The sequence below is a fragment of the Aspergillus lucknowensis genome, assembly GCF_044049455.1.
Source record: "Aspergillus lucknowensis strain CBS 449.75 chromosome Unknown BJX67scaffold_13, whole genome shotgun sequence".
Taxonomy (NCBI): domain Eukaryota; kingdom Fungi; phylum Ascomycota; class Eurotiomycetes; order Eurotiales; family Aspergillaceae; genus Aspergillus; species Aspergillus lucknowensis.
In genome coordinates, this window is record NW_027263557.1 from 87,756 (window position 1) to 104,149 (window position 16,394).

Below are 16,394 nucleotides of genomic sequence, written 5' to 3' on the forward strand. Positions count from 1 at the left end.
GGGATTTCCCATTTGAGGATCCGCGTCTGGACGCGTTCCAATTTCCGGCACGTGATGTCACCTGTTTCCTGCGTCATCTCCAACTGATTGAAGCTCCCCTCGATTTTCTGAGCAGGAGTCGACAGCGACGTCAACTCGACCATGCGATGAGCCAAGGCTGACCGTTATGCAAGCGGTCTATGATGGAAGCCTTTACTTTTGCGGTGTCCACTCAGGTGGATTTCCCCGTCCATGTTAAAGTGTATGCCGCCTCTCCGCTCTAACACTCGCGGTGATCTTTGAAACCATTCACATAAATGAGAAGAGCGTTAGGCTAAGAGGAAATTCAGTGGCTCGTTGGAAGGGAAGCAGAAGCAGATCCCATTCTCGGTCCTTTTGAAGCAGCCAGAATTGCGACACATTGGCTCCGCACAGAACCCGTTTTCCGATCTCTTCGTGACAGTCCAGCTGTGGTCCGAATCCAAGCCCTTAGGGGTGCCCCTGCAGACCTCATACAAAGCATTTAAAAACGCCAGGACCTGGAACGAATGGCTGCAGCTACCTATACCAATCAAGGATGCTCCTTTGAAATGTCAACTTGCTATTACAATCTGGGACCTATCCCCGTTTGGCGGCGAGGGTGCGGATGGCCACTATATTCCGTTCGGTGGGACAACAATACCGCTCTTTGACGAGGACGGTAAACTAAAGACTGGGAGGCAAAAATGCAAAGTCTACCGGCGTAAAGCCGCTGACGGTTTCTCAGCAACTACGACGCCGTCAAACCCTTCCCCAAAACGTCGAAAAGGCAGCAAACCTGACCCGCTAGGCCCGTCAACCGAGGAGTTGGAGCTGGAGCGAGTGGAGGTATTAATTAAGAAACACGAAATGGGCGAAATACCTCGAATAGACTGGATGGATCAAATGGTTTTTCGTCAGTTAGAGAAGCTGAAGCTGAATGCTGACGAAGCAGCAAGGAAGCGCGCTATCCTCTTAAAGGCCAACAAGGAACAGCACCACGACAGGGAAGAAGAGGAGGACGAAGAGGAACTGGACGATGAGAATTTCATTCTATATGTCGAATTTCCGCGATTCGATCATCCCATTGTATGGTCCGATCACGAATACCCACCACCCCCAATATCCTCGTACCTGCAGAGCGCACCGGGGAACGCAAACCCTGCTCTTAAGCCCATGCCAGAGGTCCGCTTTGGCCCGGGAATAGAAGGAGCGGATGGTGAAGGAGTTATAAGGATCTACGACCCCGAAGTCGGCCAAACGGGCAACCCATGCGAAGACAAGCATCGCAGGCTCATTCGTAGCCACCGTACTGGTTTTATGGATCGGGATCTCAAACCGAATCCTAAGATACGTGATGATCTCAACGTAATTATGTCTTATGAGCCTACACAAGACCTTACCGCTGAGGAGAAAGATCTGGTATGGCGGTTCAGGTATTATTTAACGCGAGAGAAAAGAGCTCTGACCAAGTTCGTCAAATCTGTCAACTGGCGGGATATCGGTGAAGCGCAGCAAGCTGTCGGGATTCTACCAAAGTGGACAGAGATTGACGTGGATGACGCTCTAGAGCTTCTTGGGCCAACTTTTGACAATGCTGCTGTTCGTTCATATGCCGTCGAGCGCCTCCGCAAGGCAGATGATGATGAACTACTTCTCTATCTCCTGCAGCTCGTTCAAGCGCTAAAATACGAAGACAACACCCATGGAGACGCGGAAATCGCTGCTCACGACTCCTCCCTCGCTAATTTTCTTATCACTCGTGCTGCCAATAACTTCAAGCTCGGTAGCTATCTCCATTGGTACCTAATGGTCGAGTGTGATGATGCCGGCCCCGGAACACTATCTTCCCACCGCAGGCTTTTTGCCCGAGTGGAGTACTATTTTATGACAGAATTAGAACAGATTCATCCGGAACACAGGAAGACACTGCTACGCCAAGGCGAACTCATTGCGGTGCTCTCGAAGGTATCCAAGGACATTCGTTTCGCCCGCGAGAACCGCCCTCTCAAGATCGAGAAGTTGAAAAAGTATCTCAAAGACCCGAAGAATGATCTTCTTCAGTTCGATCCACCACTCCCTCTTCCATTGGACCCAGATATCCTGGTTACGGGATGCTTTCCAGAAGAGTCCAACGTGTTCAAGTCCTCGCTTTCCCCTCTTCTTATCACATTCAAAACAACCGAAGGCCGAAAGTACCCAATCCTCTTCAAAGTTGGCGATGACCTACGTCAAGACCAACTTGTCATCCAGATCATCATTTTAATGGACCGCCTCCTTCAAAAGGAGAACTTAGACTTAAAGCTCACACCATACCGTATCCTCGCTACCAACGCCACAGCAGGCGCCATGCAATTCATTCCATCAACATCGCTCTCAGCAATTTCCGCCAAGTACAAAACCGTCCTCGCATACCTGAAGGCTAACAACCCTGATGAAAACGAGCCTCTTGGCGTCCGTAAGGAAACTATGGATATATACATCAAGTCCTGCGCCGGTTATTGCGTTATCACATACCTCCTCGGAGTCGGCGATAGACATCTCGAAAACCTCCTCCTCGCACCGGACGGACACTTCTTTCACGCCGATTTCGGCTTCATCCTAGGACGAGATCCGAAACCTTTCGCCCCGATGATGAAACTGTGCAAGGAAATGGTTGAGGGAATGGGTGGTACCACTTCGCCTCTCTATCTACAATTCAAGCAGTACTGCTTCACGGCATATACGACACTGCGCAAGTCGGCGAACCTCATCCTCAATCTGTTCAGTTTGATGGTTGACGCCAATATCCCAGATATCCGGGTAGAGCCGGACAAGGCTGTCCTAAAAGTGAAAGAGAGATTCCATCTCGAAATGACTGAAGAAGAGGCAATTCGGCACTTTGAACAGCTTATCGGCGACAGTGCCAACGCTATTTTCGGTGTTGTCATTGACCGTCTTCATGACTTTGTCCAGGGATGGAGAGCATAATCGATTTGGGCCATTCCATCACTTTTGGATACTCGGGTAGAGCGTTTTACGACGAATGAGAGCAACATGATACCCCCGCTGTCTTTGTACCATAATATTGATTTTATAGATCTACACATGAGTTCCTTGACGGACACCTCCGTTTACGCATCTGTAATGTGGTAAAATCTCCCGGTCACCTACCCGTAAATTGACCCAATTCCTCGTTCGAAATGTGACCGCGAATACCGTCCAGCCAGAAGTGCAAAGGGCACGAATCCGAAGGGCGGAGATCGCTTAGCATGTTAGATCCAGCTGTTTCGATAACTCCCAGCCCAATATTCCCCGCAGAGCCGGACCCCATCAACCCCATGCACCCAGCGCCGGGTGAAGGTGAGGTGCGGCTTGTGGCACTTGATAAGCAAGATGGTCTGAACACCGCCTTATTCACCGCCTATGTCTTCTCGGACAAATTTCGTCGAAATTCCCATCGTTTGGAAGGTCAATCAAAAAGCAGTTCAAGAGTTGTGCTGGCAGTCGCGGTCATTCTGCGATAGATGATGCCGGTGAAGGAAGCTCCCCCACGGTTTCGAGTGGTGCAATTTCTCAGACCTCAACCGAAGGTCCCCCGATGATGGTAACTAAATTCGTACCACGCCTGGTCTTCCCAAACTATGCCTCCATTCCACGGTCCTACTTCCTCGGGCACCACAGGGCTGGGTTGAGGAAGATGCGGAATATGCTGTCTTCCATTGATTATGTTGTTGAGTGTCGGGATTCTCGGGTTCCCCTGGCCTCGGTGAATCCCATGTTCGAAGAAGCCCTAGGGAAGACTCGACGGTTGGTTGTGTACACAAAGAGGGACTTAGGAGCGGAGCCAGGGTCGTCAGAGCAGAAATCTGTAAGCAGAAAGATTTAAAATCCCCAAGGCTATTGTTTCAGTTGCAAATTTAGTGGATGCTATGCTAATGTACCTGCTTCCTGCTCAGGCTGAGGAACGCATTCGACGTTTCGATCGCAACAGTGCCGTCTTCTTTGTCAGTTCGTCCTCCCGCCCGGATGTAACGACAATCCTCAAACATTTGCGCAACGATGCCCAAGGACCAGATAGACTTGTTGGGTGTCGAGTTATGGTTGTCGGAATGCCCAACGTCGGGAAGTCGACCCTCATTAACAACCTCCGCAACCACGGCGTAGGAAGGGCCAAGGCGGTTCAAACAGGAGGTCAGCCAGGTATCACGAGGAAAATTGGTACTCCCGTGAAAATCATTGAGAGGCCGAGCGGCTCCCATGTTTACGTGCTGGATACACCCGGAGTATTCATGCCCTATGTGCCTGATGCTGAGAATATGCTGAAACTTGCTCTTTGCGGCTGTGTCAAGGATTCGGTGATCTCACCGGTTACCTTAGCGGATTATTTGCTATACCACATCAATCTGCACAATACCAGCGTATACGAACGTTGGTCACCCGCGACCAATGAGATTCTCCCTCTCTTGGAGAGCTTTGCCCGCCGGACGGGTCTACTCGCCAAAGGAGGCGTACCAAATGTCGACCTTGCCGCGCTACACTTCATTCAGAAGTGGCGCTCTGGTGATCTCGGCAGATTTATATTAGACGATCTGCGCGCAGAAGAGCGTCGCCGAGAATCAGGCACAGCCAACGAAGCAAGCACCAGTATCACGCAAGCGCTCAAGGCAGAGAAATTGGCAAGAAAACAGCAAGGATTGGATCCAGGAACTAGACAAAGATAGCGTCAATGTATATATGGCCCCCGAGCAGCATACACCAAATAAGAAAGCAACAGTCATTACTTTTATATTCAAGATGCACCGAGCTAGGCTAAACGAAATGCACACAAAACCAGAAGAAAAAGCAGCGAGCGCGAAGGAAAAAGACGCCTTACGAGATCTTCTCCAGAAGGCGCCTTCTCCTCCTGTCCACGAGCTCTTCTTGTACTTCCTCCAACGTCGGCAGTCGCCATTCAATGCCATCCCCAGCATCTCCAGGCAATGGCTCCCAACCATCTTCTGTATCCTCCTTACTATCAGCCTTCTTCCGTAACTTCTCTATCGCCTCCTTCTCCCTCTGCATCTCATACGCAAGTAATGTGCCATCTTCTTCATCGAGCCCATACCCAAAGTAATTCGCATCCACCTTCTTTGTCGCAATATCTCCGCCCCTCCCAACGCCCGCCCCCTCCTCTTCCTCCGCAGGCCTCCCCCTCCTCGCAGCAGCCTCTAGCATCTCCTTGACACCAGGTAACTCCCTCGCCCGCCCGAAATAGCGATATCCCTTTCCCCCGCCGGGAATCTCCCTCCCCTCATCATCATAAACTCTGCCAGAACCACGCATATAGTTGGGCCCGCCCAAGTTCCGAATCTGCATTTCCCACGCCCACTTCTCCCGCATGAGCTTATTGATTTCATCGTTCAGATCGCGGATCTGGTGGTCGGAGAGACTGAGCTCCTGAATCCGTGAGACCTTGCGGGAGATTTCTTTCAGAACCTGGCCGCGCCATTTCTCGCACATGGGGATCGATTCGACGGAGGTGATGGCTTTCGGGCGGCGCGTGCGGCCTATGTCGATGATTCCCAGGTCCGCAGCCTGTTGGGCCCGGAAGCGGAAGAGCATTGACTGGGCTTTTTCGCTATTTCGTGCCTGAATTCATGGTTAGTTGTGCTTTTTCTCCCCTGTTCTGGAGGTGTCTGCTTCTTGTTCGTGCGGCGTTGGAGGGTAGTGCTAGGGTATACGTGTAATTCTTTTGCCATTTCAGCGGGTATTGCCCCTACCATTTTGAAAAGAGGTGGAATAAACCCCTGTTGAGGTTTGGTTTCTTCCGGGCGTTAATAGAGTCGGCTGGTTGCTCTCGGAGAAAGTGAACTTGATCTGAGGTCTTAAGTGGGTCAAGGCTCAAGCGGCGCTTGTAGGAGCCGCGCGGCTATTAATCACACCAAGGACGTCCTTTTATCGAACACTTGAACAACGCGCGGGATGGCCGACTCTGTGAAATCCTTCCCAGATTTAGAGGTGCAAGAGATTCAAGAGCCTCCACCAGCTTGGGTTCTTTATCCTCAAGGAGATTGAGGTCAAAATCAGGGAGATCAAGGTTAATATCAGGAGTATTAGGGTCAAAATCAGGCAGTTAATATTTAGTATTACAGTCTATTTGGCAGAAATCTAGGTATTAAGAAACTAGGTCACAGGATTTGGTACGATAAACATTGACTAAATGGTCATTTACATATAATATTATATGGCAGCGAATATTTGGCAAATTTAACAGCAACTCGAAACTATCAAACGCAGAAAGAAGCCATGCGACACTAAGCTTATTTAGGCATGCTAAACCATTTGCCCAGGTGGACGTTAGGGTGTCCACCGAGTTACCTGGGGTGTCCACGTATCAAATCCCATGCAATGGACCCCTGTTATGAGGGGCCACGGCCTCGTATTCGTTGATCTCTACTCAACTCCACAATGGACAAGGCTATGACTGCCCATCCGTGAAAAGAGACTTGGTCATGGAGGGGATCGCAAGGCTGAAGGATGCGGATTAACAAAAGACCAACAACCCCCGCCTCGCATCACAGAAGCTTGCAAGTCTTGCCCCAAGGTCAGAATTATGCAAATGAGAAACAAAATCCCACCTCGAGGCAGGCTCGTGCGCGATGGATACGATAACTGTGGAACACCCTGGAGAACGGGCGTTATACGCAGGTTCCCCTTCGTGGGGGCCTTGTACCTCTGCGTGGCGGGTGCAGGGATAGTCGGTTGTATCATGGTCTTGATATTGTCGCATGAAAAGCCAGTGGACCAGTGGCCGACGAGAAGGTTACCTGTGAGCCCAGCTGTTCTCCTTGCCATTCTCTCCGCGATCACGAATTTCTCGTTGCGGTCTGCCCTCATGGAAGGTCTGAGTAGCACTTGGTGGCGGGAGGCCGTCGAGGGGACAACGCTTGGAAAGCTTCAGCACGTATGGGACTCGGTTTTTAACCTTTTCTTTACACTGCTTGGTGGAACGTTCAGTCGAGCGACCCTGGCCTCGATCGCCGTGACGCTTGTGATGATTGATGGGCCTCTACTACAGCGTGCATCTTCGCCTGGCTTGATCACAGTTTACACGCAGAATACGCGAGTGAACGCTACGGTCGCAACCCACCTTGCCTATGGCCAAACAGGTTATATGCTATGGACCGGAGCCGGAGCGAGGAAGATGCGAGGAACATTGTTGACCCCCAGATTCAAGACCGTCCTGCAGGACTATAATGACCGGGTGCCCGTTAGCGCATCAAGCTTTGCCGGCTGTGAAGGCGTCTGTTCGGGATTTATCGAGGCAGCAGGGCTGACGAGAGACTGCTCGGAGACAGAGCGCGAGCAAACTTGGGTGTGGTCCGAGGGGCCCAGTATGGAAGCAAATACTGGTGTTGCCTTTTCGACGAGTGTGACGTGGTCGCATACGCAAAGACTCAATGACTTGAAGGTCAGAGCGGATCGATATCTGATCCCGCTGCATGAAGAAGGGCTGATCGAGGAAGAGCCGTTCATCTGGGTCAATGTGACATACGCGGTCGACACGGCTCCTCCTCTCGATGAGAACGGGATCTTTTCTCGTTCGAAAATAATCGAAAAATCTTGCAAGCTGCACTCGGCCACCCGGCGGTACTCCATCACGATCCATAATAATTCAGTGCCTGACCCGACAGGGACGGAGACCTCTGCCGGGATGAACACAGTCACACTGGGAAACACGAGCGAGATCATCCCTGGTACAATGCAGAGCCAACGTGGGGACATCACCAAATTCCTGCAAGCGATGGGAGTGGCCAACATGACAGGGTATGCCTTTGGAGACGGAATCGGCTTGTTTGGCGACATGGACAATCCGAGCGCGCAGAACGCCTCATGGCCCGTATATGATACCTTGAGTGGCATCGCAACTGCGACTCAGGGCCTCACTCAATCCAAAGTCATATTTCAAGGCATAGATCCTTCCGTTGTCGGGATTAATACGCGGTCTGAGATGTCTGGGCCCCTCTCGACCCAACTGTTGAACGACACCGTCCTACTCTGGGATGCCTACTTTGGAATGCAATGGAGTGACCCTACTGTCCCCATCTTTGCCTTGATCGATGAATTGATGTTTCGATGTGCCGTGGATGCTGCCCACGTAAACGCCTTTGGCCGGATTGAGCTGTTTGCGCCTAATTACAGCCATTTCAATGGCACCCTGGATTCATTCCCGAAAGCGCAGTCTGTATTAATGAGCAAAAGCGAAGAGATTCTGGTCCATGAGTCGAACTTCGTCTTCATGGGCCTCGGGGTCGGCCTGATGGGGGTTGTTGTGGCACTTGTGATTCCAATGTTTCATCGCTTCTGGGTTCTCGGCAGTAGTATGGCTGTGGGACCCCTTAGTTTGGCGTTGGGCTTCCGGGCTCCTGTGTTGGAGGATGTTCCTTCCAATATCACCGAGAGCAAATTGGTGAACCAGGTCAAGAGCAGGACGGTCCGGTATGGAGAAGATGTCAGGAGTCTCCGTCAACGCCCGCGCTTAATGATTGCTGCTGAAACAGAGGTAAAAGAGCCAGTGAATGGCTCCCTTTACTACTAGGAGGTTATCCAGAGTAATATATCGAGCAATATTTCATCACACTCTCGAACATTCAATTTCAGACAATCAGATCCTCGGTTACGGTACAATAGGAAGTTCAATTTATGAGAACCATAAATAATTCCTGGCATGGCTCTCACATTCCATCAGCAAGCATCGCATTAACCAGCTGCACATTCCGACCCCCATTCGTTTCGCTCCATTCATCGTTGTAGTTAAGACCATATGGCCAGATATGCCCCCACCACAGCTAATCTGAGCATCCGCACCATCCCACAACTGAAGAAGGGGAGTCGCAGTAGGCCCCCTATCAACCGGAAGGATGCTCTCCTCACCTTTCAGCGGCTCTCGCACAATCCCAGCACAGAAACTGGACGCTGCGCCAGAGGGCCGTCCCGGGTGGACAATGTTCGTAGGCAGTCGCACAATACACGACCCGTATTGGTCTGCGATATCCAGAGCCAGTCTTCAACTGATGCTCGTGCTTTTCACGGAGGATATCCGGGAAATTTCGCATCGAGTCGACATTCAATGCCAGTCCCAGTGAGAGGTTCGCTTCTGCGGCACCAGACATGATCCCGTGGAGGAGGTACATGTGCGAGAAATCCGTTGTGAGGAGGGACTTGCATGTTTCTCGGAAGGTGAGGTCTGCCTTTAGAGTTGTGGTTTTCGTTTCCATGTTCTTCACTGCGGGTGGCTTGACCACGTCTGTTAGGACTAGGGAGCTTGGGCCTGGTGTGTCGGCAAGGGCTTTCACGAGGGCTTGTCTGATGAAGCCCCTTGCGCCGGTGATGAGGGTGCTCATTTCTCTCCATGTATTCTAGATAGGTTTGTTTTTATTAGTGTCCGGTAGATGAATGTGCACCCATTTGCAACAGCAACCTAGCGTGGACTTATAATAGATAGATGAAGAGGAGAGACTGGCCCTCATATATGGAGGCCGGGGAGAAGTCCGTGCCAGCCAATAACCCCCGAGCTATACAGCTTCGTCATGCAGAGAGAAGCCCGCCCTGATCTTTCGCTCCTGGCCTTCTCGGGTCTCTTCCGATCAAGGAGCACAGCATGGCATAATGCGAGGAAGATTGACGATGCTACTATGAAGTCCGGTCTATCTCGGTGTCAGAGGCTGCTATAGCTTTATGCATTGTATTGGTGAGATACGAAACATTCTTGCAAATTCAATTTTCTACATGATTCTCATAATAAGGATTGCCTGGTCAAAACGTACCAAAGGATTGATTGCCGCAGGTGCTGGGCGCCGGCAAGCGACCCCCCCTTTTTATCCATTTTGGTAACGTTACCTTATATCCATATTTAGGTAGGCGGGGAAGCTTGGGATTAGAAAAGACTAGTATTGCGTCACGCCCCGACGTACGCCTCCAATATGTATATCAAGCATCCTTCCATCATATAATCTGAGCATCTATAGCTCCTCAGCCCCCAGGCAAAAATCATAAGGATCCAAAATGCGTGTTCACATAAGAATCAAGCATAGCAAAATAAACCACAGAACGCTCCACCTTCTCCACCGCTTCGTCCCCATATAAGGGTGTCATCAAATTATACTCGAGATTGTAGCGTGGGTTTTTGGGCGTGGTAATAAGAATGACCATGGACCCCGGTTTCTCACAAAAAGCCTTTCGTGTTGCTGGGCATACGCTGCGGTACATCTCCTGTCGCATAAGCACCACTTCCTCGTCGGCTTCCGGTGTCGCTGAATGGGACATGGGCCCTTCCAATGGCGCTGCTTCCTCTTTCAACCCTGAGAGCTTTCCATCCCTTCAGCTCACGTTCGAGCCTTAGGCACTTTTCGCGCTCTTCCCGCAGCTCCCGTTCTGCTCGGCGCGCTTGGAGCTGTGACTCGGACTCGCTTTGTTGGAGCTCATCAATATTCTTGAGGAGACGTTCGACCTTTTCGCGGCCCCTGTTGACATCCTCTTCGAGTTGAGTGTTCATCTTATCCCGCCGGTCGATCTGGGACTGCAAGTCTTTGACTGTCCGGTCGATATTGCGTAATGAACGCTGCTCGGAGCTATTCTTGGCCTCCTGTTCCTCCAGATGGGTTTCCAACTGTTGAAGACGATTTCTGTTAGTATACCGCTATATTCCGACATCAATGGATAGTCACTCATACCTCCTTAATTCTCTTGTGGAGGAATCTGATATCCTGGCTCCCGGAGGAGTAGCTCTTTGTTTCCAAATCGACACACCGTAGCTGCGATTCCTTCAACTGTTTCTCTAAAGTAGCCTTCTCCTTGAAGAGCTGCGCACTTGCTTCCCTCTCGGCAGCGACTTCTTTTTGCATCTCAGTGGCGAGAGCCTCAGCTCGCCTCATCTTCCCAACTGCCGCGATAGAGACGTCCTCCTGTTGAGCAATCTTAGCTTTGAGTTCTAACAGCTCACGGTCCATACTGGCTGCGTTGCGCATAGATGGGCTCTCTCCCTTAGCGAGATCCTCCAAACGCTCTCCAGCCTCCGCCAATCGCGCCTCTAGCATCTTCTTCTCCTTGAGGAGCATATCCCGTTCCGCGGTCACGTCATCGACCGAGGTCCTCAGGCTTCTAACCTGTGAGAGAAGAGATACAACTCTGGACTGGGCTTCATTGTGAGCACTGACGGCTTCATCACGAGATGTGGTCACATCTTGAAGCATGATTTCCATGCGAGACTTTTCTTTAGCCCAGGTTGAACTATTTAGTACCTCGTTATCCCATTTGCTACGAAGATCTTCCAGTTCCTCTCGGAGGCGAGAGCTCTCCCCGCGGACATTCAGAACTTTTTCGCGTTCCATCTCAAGCTCGTTATTGAGGGTTGTAATCTCTCTTTGGTATTTCTGCCTTGTTTGCTCCATTGATGTCTCCTTGTCCTCAATGTCAATGGCACGCTGATTCCTGTAATCTTCGAGTTCGTTTTGGAGACGCTGCTTGGCTTGGAGAGCACCCTGCAACTCAGCCGCTTGATCCTCCATTCTAGCCTCAAGAGATTGGGTCTGTCGTTGGAGATCGTCTATCATCGCTTCCATTTCTTTGCGCTCGGCCATGGTCTGGGCGCAGCTGTCCTCGATCTCTTTAGCCTGAGACTTTGCGAATTGCTCTGCGCGAGAAGCTTTGAGGAGAGTGATCTCTGCTTGCTCGAGCTTGCTGAAATACTCATCTGCACGACTCTTGTAGAGACTCAGGCTGGCGGCTAGGTCAGCAGACTTTGATGTTTCAGCATCTAGGCGAATTTGTAGATCAGAAAACTCCTGAAGAAGCTGATTTCTGCTAGTAACGTCCTGCTCCCTCGCTGCCTGCAGCTCTTGAGTTTCCGAGCATGCGTCGCGTAGTTCAACCTCGAGAGTTGCTTTTGCTCGCTTGAGTTTCTCGAACTGCGTCTTGGCGTCCGTAAACTCAGCAATGGTTTCATTGTGAACCTTGAGCAATGACCTCCTAGATTGCTCTTGGGAGTTGATGAGGTCGTAGAGTTCTTCATGAGATTTGGCCTGAATATCCCGCAGTGAGAGCTCGCCCGAACGGATGCTTCTCTCTAGAGCTGATACTTTCTTCGCAGAGTCATCGAGTTGGTCATGGAGGCGGCCATTCTCCCGCTCGAGAAGCTGCATCCGTCTGATCGAAGGGCTATCATCCTGCCACATGTCTCGCTGAGGGGCGGATCGCTCAAGTTGGCTTTGAAGATGCTTATTGTGCATCTCAGTCATCTGGAGTTTGTTTTGAAGCTCCTCGATCTCAGCAGCCATGTCCATTCGCTTCTGGTATCCGATGGTATCTACAGTTTTGTCTGATCGCGCTGAGCTATTAGAGCCTTCGTTCAAGTTTAGTCGACGACTAGGAGTGGTTGGAGTGCCAAATTTCTTCCCAGCAGCACTCTCCGAATTTTTCCGTAGGTGAGTAGGTGTACGCGGACCAGCGACTTGGTTGTGGTCAATTTCCTCAAGCAGTGCCCGCTTGGACGTCGAGTAGCGGGCGTCTAGCTCCTTCATCTCGTCTCCGTGGCGACGTCGCATCTCGGCGAGCTGGCTCTCTGCTCGATTGTATCTTTCCTCGGACACTTGCAATTTGCTTCGCATGATCTCTAATAACTGCGCTAGATCGACCTTCTTCGAGATTTCAGGCTGAATCTTCTCCCAAGAGCCATTGGAGTGATCAGCTTCAGGTTCAACGACCTTGTGCAGAAGCATGAGCTGATGATGCAGGTCTTCGATTTCTTTGTTTGCGGAATCTAAAGAGCCTTGAAGCTTCCGCGTGTTAGCCTGCGCTTGGGTTCTTATCTGTCTTTCTGTCTCCAAGTTCCGGTTTGCTTCCGCTAATTGTATTGAGGCCGCGGATGCAGCTTTCTCAGCATTGCGACTAGCTTTGTGCTCCCTGTTGACTTCATGGTTGAGGTCCTCCATACCCAAGGAGAGCTTTTCCTTTTGCTTCTCTAACGATGTTATGGACAGCTGCAGATCCCCTAACTGGCGGGAGAGTGCCTTATTGTCTTCCTCTAGCTTGGATTTCTCCTTCTGGAGGGTTGCGAGGCGCAAACGTTGACTTTCGCTAGCTTTGGAAGTCGATCGGGCAATGTCAAGGTTCTTTTGCTGAATCTTAGTCAATAAGGCACGGTTGTCGTTCTCGGATGCCGTGAGCCTGCCCTTGAGAGTGACTAATTCCCTCTCTAAGCGCTCCTTGTGCTGATCATGGCGGATTCGGAAGTTTTCAGACTCGGCAATGGTGTTCATTAGTTGCCGCTCCCGGATTGCAAGGCGCGATCTTTCGGACTCCACCTCCTCTAAGCGGTGCTCTGTATCGTCCAACTCCTTCCTAATGCATTCCAGACGCTGGTTGCTTTGTTTCACAAGACTTTGCTCCATCTCAGCCTCAGCTCTGAGACGAGCATCCTCCACCTGAGTAAAGCGCTCTCGAAGCTTGATCAACTCAGTCTGCAGTTCTTTCCTTGACCGCTCAGCGGCGACCCGAGCCTCCGTTGCACGTCGCAGGGTGTCTTGCTGGATGTACATTTCCTTCTCGATGGTGATTTTTGACTCATTCAGGGAGGCGTACTTGTCTTTTAGTTCAGCCAAATTGTGCTCTGCAAGCATTTGCACATCATCTCTTGATTGTCGTTCCCTGCTAAGGTCCGCTTGCGCCAGGAATAGCTGGTTCTTAAGGCCCTGGATCTGTTGCTCGAGGAGTTTGCGACTCTGCCCGGCTTCCGCGTCTTCCGACATTTTTGCTTGCAAGAGCTTCTGGACGTCGGCAGCTTCGCGCTCAAGTTGAGTTTTTTCCGATGTCATAGCATCAACTTGCGCTTGTAGCTCTCTGAGACGTGTCTGCATATTATCATGGCGTGTTAAAAGCGTAGACCTTTCAACTTCTAACTGTTTCTTCTCCTCAGCATGCCTTTTAGCTTCGTTGCGCAAAACACAAAGGTCGCTTTCTTTACGCCTCAGCATTTCCTCGTAGCCGGTGGAGGTTGACGAAAGGTCAGAAATCTGCTGTCGAACGGAACGGTTCTCCTCAACGAGGTCCTTGATTTGTTTCTTGGATCGATCTAGTTCTTTCGACGTTTTCACGAGTTTAACATCGAGATCTTGGTCTGTTTTGAGCAATTTGACCTCGAGATCCTGTAGTTTGCGGTCTTTCAAACTGAGATGGCTTTGCAGCATCTTGATTTCCTGGCTTAGCTCTTTCATATTGCTGTCCCTCTCGGAGGAATGGCTTTGGACCGCTAGGATTCTCTGCTCAAGTTCCTCGATACTCTGCTGCATTTCCTTCTTCTCAGCTTCCAAGCGCTGGATTATCTCGCCCGCCTGCTCGAGTTGTGTCTTTCGTATTTCCAGGTCTTCTTCAGCCTTTTTCTTTGCCAATATCATTTCATCCAACTGATCTTCGAGACCTTCCTGGTCCGCAATGGCCTCTGCAATCTTCTCGCTTAGTTCAACCTCGCGAACTTGCAATCTCTTGAATATCTCTTCCTTGTCGAGGGCGAGGGCCCGCTCGCTCTCTAAGGTCTGCTGGATTCTCTGGATCTCCATCTCCGCGCGACGTCGCTCTTCCTCGACTTTCTGCCGCTCCGTATGGTGATGCCTCATTTTTGCCTCGAGCTGTTTGATTTGGTCGTCCCTTCTCCTTACTTCATGAGCAGTACGGGTTTCTCCAAGTAGGGGTTTCATTCGCGAGAACAAACGCCACCAAGGACTGGATTTCATCTCCAGATAAACTCTAAAATTGTGCTGGATTATGCGTGTAGCCTCTGCGCGGTACAACCTTTTGTTGGAGATCCGGCGCTGTACAAAGCCTCTTGCCATGGATTGGAATCGTGTCATTATCGTACGAATGAGTTCGTCACGCTTCTCCTCCAACTCTGCCAGCACTCCGGCGCGGAAAAAGACTTTCGTACGGCCAACTCGGAACCAAGATTTATCTAAAGCGAGTTTTTGCAGCATGATTTGAGCCGCAGACTGTCCATCCATATAACCCTTGGGCATGTCCCGACAGAGTACCTCATAGCGTTGACGGAATTCGGTGAATGATAGCCGATTGGGAAAACCAGTACGGGCTATCCGGATCCCTTCGAGGACACCATTGCATCGTAGTTGATCGAGAACTAGGGGGGCATTCAACGTTTTCGGGCGCTTTTTGTGGTTCGGTATTATGCACCTTACAAAATGAGGGTGAGTGGAGTGAAGCTGGCTCATCAGACTCAATAACTGTTCCTTGTGCCGTTGTGCAACTGTACGGAACAGGCCCTTCTTGATCCGACTTTTCGGGTAGTCAAGTCCATCGTCGGTGCTTCCACAGTCTGAGAAAAGGTCGGCCACATGTTGATCCTTTGAGGCAGCAAGCAGTCTCGTCACATTGTCATTCAGGGGGTCTTTATTCTTTTCCAACCATCCCCCAGTGGAATACTCCACCTCCGCCGCGTAGTGGGTAAGAACAAAGCCTTGACGGAGTCGGGAGGCGCGATACTTGGCAGACTTTGTGTCCCACAGCGAATGAAGCTTTTCCGTGAAAGATTTATCTGTGGCTTTTGGCATAACAGAGTCCTCGTCCAAACAAGAAAATATGCCAATGGGGTTTGTAACTTCAATGAGGTCGATCGTTGGCTGCAAATCCTTCCCAAAATCGATGAATTGCCACTCAATCTGTTCCCGGGCATATTCTTCTTGTTCCAACACAAACATATGGTGGTTAAAGAACTGCTGGAGCTTTTCGTTCGTGTAGTTGATGCATAGTTGCTCGAAGCTGTTTGTCTGGAAAATCTCAAACCCGGCAATGTCGAGTACTCCGATGAAATAGCTATCTTCGCCTGTCACACTGTTTCGGTCAAGTCGACTGTTGATGCGGCCAACAAGATTCCCAAAGCCTCTTTCGTAGATTCCCTTCGCTAAGGCGTCCAGCGCCAGCCGCACCTGTTCCGGAGTCTGCACCTTTTCCACCCATTCACGGCCGGCCTTGACTTTCGGATGTAATAATCCCTTGACAAAGGGCTCAGTCTCGATTCCAAGAAGCTGGCAAGCTCTTTCGACATTGTCAAGAGCGTCAGGACCAAGAGCAGCCTGGTCAGCTCGGAGGCTCTCTTTCATGATAGTGATGTTTCCAAGATGAAGGACAGCCGCAACTGTGCGAAGAATGCATTCCTGATCCTCTTCAGAGAAGTTCATGATATGAAATGCCTCAAGCAATGAACCCCATTCTTCTTCGTCAGATACACCAGCTATACTGTCGTTTCCATCCCTGGTGTACGCGAAGTCTTCGATGTGCAGGTTTGAGAGCAACAACCGCCTCCTCAGCTTCGTGTCGGCACCTTTTAGTAGTTGGTAAAAGATGTGGTAGTTCCTCTCTTGCATATTTGGCTT

General features: G+C 50.6%; 5 protein-coding genes across 5 annotated transcripts; 3 read left to right on the top strand and 2 right to left on the bottom strand.

Moving 5' to 3' along the window:
• Positions 1-90: 90 nt before the first annotated feature.
• BJX67DRAFT_349623 (phosphatidylinositol 3-kinase VPS34) lies at positions 91-3,059 on the top strand. Its single transcript, XM_071028765.1, has 2 exons — positions 91-241; positions 330-3,059. Exons 1-2 carry the CDS (start codon positions 180-182, stop codon positions 2,965-2,967), a joined length of 2,700 nt encoding a protein of 899 aa, XP_070887474.1. The 5' UTR covers positions 91-179; the 3' UTR covers positions 2,968-3,059.
• A 403-nt stretch (positions 3,060-3,462) lies between these two features.
• Positions 3,463-4,749, top strand: BJX67DRAFT_349625 (putative GTPase MTG1). Its single transcript, XM_071028766.1, has 2 exons — positions 3,463-3,847; positions 3,936-4,749. Exons 1-2 carry the CDS (start codon positions 3,578-3,580, stop codon positions 4,698-4,700), a joined length of 1,035 nt encoding a protein of 344 aa, XP_070887475.1. The 5' UTR covers positions 3,463-3,577; the 3' UTR covers positions 4,701-4,749.
• A 25-nt stretch (positions 4,750-4,774) lies between these two features.
• On the bottom strand, positions 4,775-5,815 carry BJX67DRAFT_42096 (pre-mRNA-splicing factor ISY1). Its single transcript, XM_071034983.1, has 2 exons — positions 5,739-5,815; positions 4,775-5,607 (listed from the first exon to the last, which is right to left on the bottom strand). Exons 1-2 carry the CDS (start codon positions 5,739-5,741, stop codon positions 4,849-4,851), a joined length of 762 nt encoding a protein of 253 aa, XP_070887476.1. The 5' UTR covers positions 5,742-5,815; the 3' UTR covers positions 4,775-4,848.
• Positions 5,816-6,727: 912 nt separating this feature from the next.
• BJX67DRAFT_379882 (DUF3176 domain-containing protein) lies at positions 6,728-8,557 on the top strand (the record flags this gene model as incomplete). Its single annotated transcript, XM_071032674.1, has 1 exon — positions 6,728-8,557. One exon carries the CDS (start codon positions 6,728-6,730, stop codon positions 8,555-8,557), a length of 1,830 nt encoding a protein of 609 aa, XP_070887477.1.
• A 287-nt stretch (positions 8,558-8,844) lies between these two features.
• On the bottom strand, positions 8,845-9,261 carry BJX67DRAFT_349631 (uncharacterized protein). Its single transcript, XM_071028767.1, has one exon. It carries the CDS (start codon positions 9,234-9,236, stop codon positions 8,889-8,891), a length of 348 nt encoding a protein of 115 aa, XP_070887478.1. The 5' UTR covers positions 9,237-9,261; the 3' UTR covers positions 8,845-8,888.
• Between the last annotated feature and the right edge of the window lie 7,133 nt (positions 9,262-16,394).

Excerpts from the sequence above, each read along its gene's own strand:
- BJX67DRAFT_349623 (XM_071028765.1), top strand. The coding sequence starts at position 180 with ATGATGGAAGCCTTTACTTTTGCGGTGTCCACTCAGGTGGATTTCCCC. Across the intron at positions 242-329 it reads TTCCCCGTCCATGTTAAAGT|TGGCTCGTTGGAAGGGAAGC; the intron begins GTATGCCGCCTC and ends GAGGAAATTCAG.
- BJX67DRAFT_349625 (XM_071028766.1), top strand. The coding sequence starts at position 3,578 with ATGATGGTAACTAAATTCGTACCACGCCTGGTCTTCCCAAACTATGCC. Across the intron at positions 3,848-3,935 it reads GGTCGTCAGAGCAGAAATCT|GCTGAGGAACGCATTCGACG; the intron begins GTAAGCAGAAAG and ends CTTCCTGCTCAG.
- BJX67DRAFT_349631 (XM_071028767.1), bottom strand. The coding sequence starts at position 9,236 with ATGGAAACGAAAACCACAACTCTAAAGGCAGACCTCACCTTCCGAGAA.